Raw genomic sequence first — 6,420 nt, 5'->3', positions numbered from 1 at the left:
AACTACAGGCTGAGCAAGTGCCGAATGGTGGTGGAATGTGCATTTGGACGTTTAAAAGCGCGCTGGCGCAGCTTACTGACTCGCTCAGACCTCAGCGAAAAGAATATCCCCATTGTTATTGCTACTTGCTGTGCGCTCCACAATATCTGTGAGAGTAAGGGGGAGACCTTTATGGCGGGGTGGGAGGTTGAGGCAACTCGCCTGGCTGCTGATTACGCGCAGCCAGACACCAGGGCGGTTAGAGGAGCACAGCAGGGCGCGGTGCGCATCAGAGAAGCTTTGAAAACGAGTTTTGTGACTGGCCAGGCTACGGTGTGAAACTTCTGTTTGTTTCTCCTTGATGAACCCTCCAAACCCCCCCCCCCGACCCGGTTCACTCTACTTCCCTGTAAACCAACCACCCCACCCCACCCTCCCCTCCCGCTTGCAGAGGCAATAAAGTCATTTTTTTTTAACATTCATGCATTCTTTATTAGTTTCTTACAGAGGTAGGGGGATAATTGCCAAGGTAGCCTGGGATGGGTGGGGGAGGAGGGATGGAAAAGGACACACTGCATTTTAAAACTTTAACTCTTATTGAAGGCCAGCCTTCTGATGCTTGGGCAATCATCTGGGGTGGAGTGACTGGGTGGACGGAGGCCCCCCCACCGCGTTCTTGGGCGTCTGGGTGAGGAGGCTATGGAACTTGGGGAGGAGGGCTGTTGGTTACACAGGGGCTGTAGCGGCGGTCTCTGCTCCTGCTGCCTTTCCTGCAACTCAACCATACGCTCGAGCATATCAGTTTGATGCTCCAGCAGACGGAGCATTGCCTCTTGCCGTCTGTCTGCAAGCTGACGCCACCTATCGTCTTCAGCCCGCCACTTGCTCTGTTCTTCCCGCGATTCAGCCCGCCACCTCTCCTCTCGTTCATATTGGGCTTTTCTCATCTCCGTCATTGACTGCCTCCACGCATTTTGCTGTGCTCTATCAGCCTGGGCGGACATCTGGAGCTCCGTGAACATCTCGTCCCTCGTCCTACATTTTCTCTTTCTAATGTTCACGAGCCTCTGCGAAGGAGAAACATTTGCAGCTGGCGGAGGAGAAGGGAGAGGTGGTTAAAAAAGACACATTTTAGAGAACAATGGGTACACTCTTTCATTACAAGGTCGCATATTTCGGCTTGCAGGCAGCCATCGTAGGCCACAGTGTTTTGGCTTTTTTAACCTTCTTAACATGCGGGAAAGGTTGCAAAAAGCAGCGCATTTCCCATATCAAGGATGAATTGGGTTGTCCATTTAAAATGGGGTTTCAATGTAAAAGGAGGGGGCTGTGGTTTCCCGGTTAACATGCGGCACAAACACAAGTAAACCCCCCCCCCACACACACACACACGATTCTCTGGGATGATCACTTCACCCCTCCCCCCACCGCGTGGTTAACAGCGGGGAACATTTCTGGTCAGAAGAGCAGGAACGGGCGCCTCTGAATGTCCCCTTAATAAAATCACCCCATTTCAACCAGGAGAGCTTTCTGGAGATGTCCCTGGAGGATTTCCGCTCCATCCCCATACACGTTAACAGACTTTTCCAGTAGATGTACTGGCCGCGATTGCCAGGGCAAAGTAATCATTAAACACGCTTGCTTTTTTTTGTAATGTTTACAAATAGTTACAAAGTTACACTCACCAGAGGTCTCCTGTGTGCCCTGAGGGTCTTGGGTGAGTTCGGGGGTTACTGGTTCCAGGTCCAGGGTCACAAACATATCCTGGCTGTTGGGGAAACCGGTTTCTCCGCTTCCTTGCTGCTGTGAGCTACCTACAGTACCTCCATCGTCATCTTCCTCGTTCCCTGAACCGTCTTCCCTGTGTGTTTCTCCAGTGAGAGAGTCATAGCACACGGTTAGGGTAGTGGTGGCTGCACCCCCTAGGATCGCATGCAGCTCCGCGTAGTAGCGGCAAGTTTGCGGCTCTGCCCCGGACCTTCCGTTTGCTTCTCTGGCTTTGTGGTAAGCTTGCCGTAGCTCCTTAATTTTCACGCGGCACTGCTGTGTGTCCCTGTTATGGCCTCGGTCCTTCATGGCCTTGGAGATCTTTTCTAATACTTTTCCATTTCTTTTACTGCTACGGAGTTCAGCTATCACTGCTTCATCTCCCCATATGGTGAGCAGATCTCGTACCTCCCGTTCGGTCCATGCTGGAGCTCTTTTGCGATCCTGGGAGGACTCCATGACGGTTACCTGTGCTGATGAGCTCTGCGGGATCACCTGTGCTCTCCACGCTGGGCAAACAGGAAATGAAATTCAAACCTTCGCGGGTCTTTTCCTGTCTACCTGGTCAGTGCATCTGAGTTGAGAGTGCTGTCCAGAGCGGTCACAATGAAGCACTGTGGGATAGCTCCCGGAGGCCAATAACGTCGAATTCCGTCCACACTACCCCAATTCCGACCCGCAAAGACCGGTTTTATCGCTAATCCCCTCGTCAGAGGTGGTGTAAAGAAACCGGTTTAAAGGACCCTTTAAGTCGAAAGAAAGGGCTTCGTTGTGTGGACGTGTCCAGGCTTAATTCGGTTTAACGCCGCTAAAGTCGACCTAAACCCGTAGTGTAGACCAGGCCCATGTGTAGCATTGGGAGCAGCCTCTGATGTTTTACTGTCTAGCCGGCTTGCTTCCTAGAATGAACAGGCATTGAGTGGGGTGATCCACAGAGAGTAGCTGAAACCTTCAAAGTGTCAGCCCAGCAACAGGACATTAGCACTTCCGGGGAAGGGTGGGTGTGGCAGTGATATCACAAAGGCCTTTTGCAGGAGCTCAGCCTATTGGTCAAAGTTGTTAGGGAGGTGGTGACCTCAGAGAGAGATGCTCACATCAGCCAGGCAAAACAGGGGCGCAGGGCCAGGGAAACCTCAGAGACCCCTGTGGCTTTGCTTCAGCAAGTCTCCTTCTCGAGCTCTCTTTGAGGACTGAGAGAGTATTAGGGTTCACATATGTGAGTGTGAGCAGGAGCCTCTTTTGAGTTTTCTCCTTTCCTTTTACCCATTTTACTAGAAAACAGAAGTCCCTGTTGAGAAAGTAAGTGCCTCGGAGAGGTTTGTAACCTGTTCAGTCTGATCCACCTGGTGCCATCTGAATTCTAGGCATGGAAAACACTAGTTTAAGGTGGCAGAATTTTATTCCCTCCCTGGGATTTTGTCCCGTAGAATCACTGGGGATATTAGGAAAACAACAAGGAGTCTGGTGGCACCTTAAAGACTAACAGATTTATTTGGGCATAAGCTTTCGTGAGTAAAAACCTCACTTCTTCGGATGCATAGAGTGAAAGTTACAGATGCAGGCATTATATACTGACACATGGAGAGCAGGGAGTTACTTCACAAGTGGAGAACCAGTGTTGACAGGGCCAATTCAAAAATCAGGGTGGATGTAGTCCACTCCAAATAATAGATGAGGAGGTGTCAATTCCAGGAGAGGAAAAGCTGCTTCTGTAGTGAGCCAGCCACTCCCAGTCCCTATTCAAGCCCAGATTAATGGTGTTGAATTTGCAAATGAATTTTAGTTCTGCTCTTTCTCTTTGAAGTCTGTTTCTGAAGTTTTTTTGTTCAATGATAGTGACTTTTAAATCTGTAATAGAATGACCAGGGAGATTGAAGTGTTCACATACTGGCTTATGTATGTTACCATTCCTGATGTCCGACATGGGGACATTAGGGTTTGTCCTTTTCCTTTTACCTTTTCCTCCATCCCTCCTTCCTTTCTCTTCATCTCTTACTTCTTTTGTCCTTTCTCTTGTTCCCCTCACACCACCAGGAGTGGTGTTTGTGTGTGTGTGTGTGTGTGTGTATGTGTATGTGTGTGTGTGTGTGTGTGTGTGTGGTGCTGATGGTTCTCTTCTCCTCCCCTTGTGGGGAGTTGATCCAAAACTGTGGGGTTGAAATAGTGCTTGGACCCCACTGACAGTAGATGCTGCCATTGTGTGACTTAGCATTAGTGTCTGGGATGACTTGGGTCAAGATCTCAACCTCCCTGCAACCCACTTCACTGCTGTCAGAATCCCTCCTGCACACCCTGTTAGAGCCGCCTCCCAGCCCAACCTGTGTCGGGGTGGAGAAGAGGGTTCTGATGACTTGAGCTGTGGTTTGGAGGTGGAATATCTGTGAAGGGCACTGAGCAGGAGGTAGCAGGAGCTCACCCTACAAGGAGGGGGGTTGGCTCTGGAGGTTTCTAGAAAGGACAAGAAGACTCCATTTTGGGGTTCAGGAGGTGAATTCATCTCTCATTGATGGGCAGGTGCTGGGTGGAAATACTGCTGGTTCCAGGTTCCCTTAATTCCCCCTGATTCCTCGGGGCGTTTGAGTCTCTGACAGGTTCTCGTTCCCTTGCAGCAGGAGGACGTCACGGCCAAAAGTGATGCACCAGCTCCGCATCATCCGGCACTTGCGCCAGATTCCTGAGACACTGCAGGGGCTGTGCCTCTGAGGCCATCAGCAACTCCCGCTCCCTGCTCCAGGTACTGCTCTGGCTCACTGTAAATGGGGAGCTAGTGGAAGGGGAAATGGAGCCCCCTGGCACTCACTAAAAGGGAAAGTGATGGATTCTCCATCTCTTAATGTCATTTAATTTAGACTAGATACCTTTCTGGAATGTTTGTGCCCAAAAAGTAACTATTGTACTATACAGGAAGCCCATGATATGCAGGGGCTTAGATGAGATGCTCTAAAGGTCTCTTCTGGCCATAAAGTGTAATAATTTTGGAAACAGTGAGTGTAGCATTGGGAGCAGCCTCTGATGTTTTATTGTCTAGCCGGCTTGCTTCCTAGAATGAAGACCCATTGAGTGGGGTGATTCACACAGAGTAGCTCAAACCTTCAAAGTGTCAGGCCAGCAGGAGGACATTAGCACTTCAGGGTTTGGTTCGGTGTGGCAGTGACACCACAAAGGCCTTTTGCAGGACGTCAGCTTATTGGTCAAATGTGTTAGGGAGGTGGTGACCTCAGAGAGAGATGCTGACATCAGAGAGAGATGCTGACATGAGGGCCAGGGAAACCTCAGAGACCCCTCTGGCTTTGCTTCAGCAAGTCTCCTCCTTGAGGTCTCTCTTTGAGGAAAGTAAGTGCCTCGGAGAGGTTTGTATCCTGTTCAGTCTGATCCACCTGGTGCCAGCTGAATTCTAAGCATGGAAAACACTAGTTCAAGGTGGCAGAATTTTATTCCCTCCCTGTGATTTTGTCCCGTAGAATCACTGGGGACATTAGTGTTTGTCCTTTTCATTTTACCTTTTCCTCCCTCCCTCCTTCCTTTCTCTTCATCTCTTACTTTTTTTGTCCTTTCTCCTGTTCCCCTCCCACCACCGGGAGTGGTTTGTGTGTCTGTGTGTGTTTGTGTGTTGCTGGGGGTGCTCTTCACCTCCCTTTGTGGGGAGTTCATCCAAACCTGTGTGGTTGAAATAGTGCTTGGACTCCACTGACACTAGATGCTGCCATCGTGTGGATTAGCATTGGTGTCTGGGATGATTTGGGGCAAGATCTCAACCTCCCCGGAACCCACTTCACTGCTGGCAGAATCCCTCCTGCCACCCCTGCTAGAGCCGCCTCCCTGGCCAACCTGGGTGGGGGTGGAGAAGAGGGTTCTGATAACTTGAGCTGTGGTTTGGTGGTGGAACATCTGTCAAGGGCACTGAGAGGGAGGTAGCAGCAGCTCACCCTTCAAGGAGGGGATTTGGCACTGGAGGTTACTAGAAAGGACAAGAAGACTCCATTCTGGGGTTCAGGAGGTGAATTCATCCCTCAGCGGTGGGCAGGTGCTGAGTGGAAATACTGCTGGTTCCCGGTGCCCTTAATTGCCCCTGATTCCTCGGCTATTTGAGTCTCTGACAGGTTCTCGTTCCCTTGCAGGAGGAGGACGTCACGGCCAAAGGGATGCACCAGCTCCGCATCATCCGGCACTTACACCATGTGCCTGAGACACTGCAGGGGCTGTTCCACTGAGGCCTTAGCAACTCCCTCTCCCTGCTGCAGGTACTGCTCTGGCTCACTGTAAATGGGGAGCTAGTGGAAGGGGAAATGGAGCCCCCTGGCACTCACTAAAAGGGAAAGTGGTGGGTTCTCCATCTCTTGATGTCATTGAATGAAGACTAGATGCCTTTCTGGAATGTGTGTGCCCAAAAAGTAACTATTGTACTATACAGGAGGCCTATGATATGCAGGGGCTTAGATGAGATGCTCTAAAGGTCTCTTGTGGCCATAAAGTCTACAAATTTTGGAAACACTGAGTGTAGTATTGGGAGCAGCCTGTGATGTTTTACTGTCTAGCCGGCTTGCTTCCTAGAATGAAGACGCATTGAGTGGGGTGATCCACAGAGAGTACCTGTGTCAAGGCTGTATCCCCACTTTGAAGTTTAGGGTACAAATGTAGGGGCCTGCATGAAAACTTCTAAGCTTAACCACCATC

At 50.4% G+C, this 6,420-nt stretch overlaps 1 protein-coding gene across 1 annotated transcript; it reads right to left on the bottom strand.

Moving 5' to 3' along the window:
- Positions 1-468: 468 nt before the first annotated feature.
- LOC135978553 (uncharacterized) lies at positions 469-2,594 on the bottom strand. The gene is made up of 2 exons (XM_065579457.1): positions 1,665-2,594; positions 469-1,069 (listed from the first exon to the last, which is right to left on the bottom strand). Exons 1-2 carry the CDS (start codon positions 2,203-2,205, stop codon positions 567-569), a joined length of 1,044 nt encoding a protein of 347 aa, XP_065435529.1. The 5' UTR covers positions 2,206-2,594; the 3' UTR covers positions 469-566.
- Positions 2,595-6,420: the final 3,826 nt, after the last annotated feature.

Source organism: Chrysemys picta, unplaced genomic scaffold (genome assembly GCF_011386835.1).
Source record: "Chrysemys picta bellii isolate R12L10 unplaced genomic scaffold, ASM1138683v2 scaf310, whole genome shotgun sequence".
Lineage (NCBI taxonomy): Eukaryota > Metazoa > Chordata > Testudines > Emydidae > Chrysemys > Chrysemys picta.
This window is presented reverse-complemented; position numbering and strand designations above follow the sequence as displayed.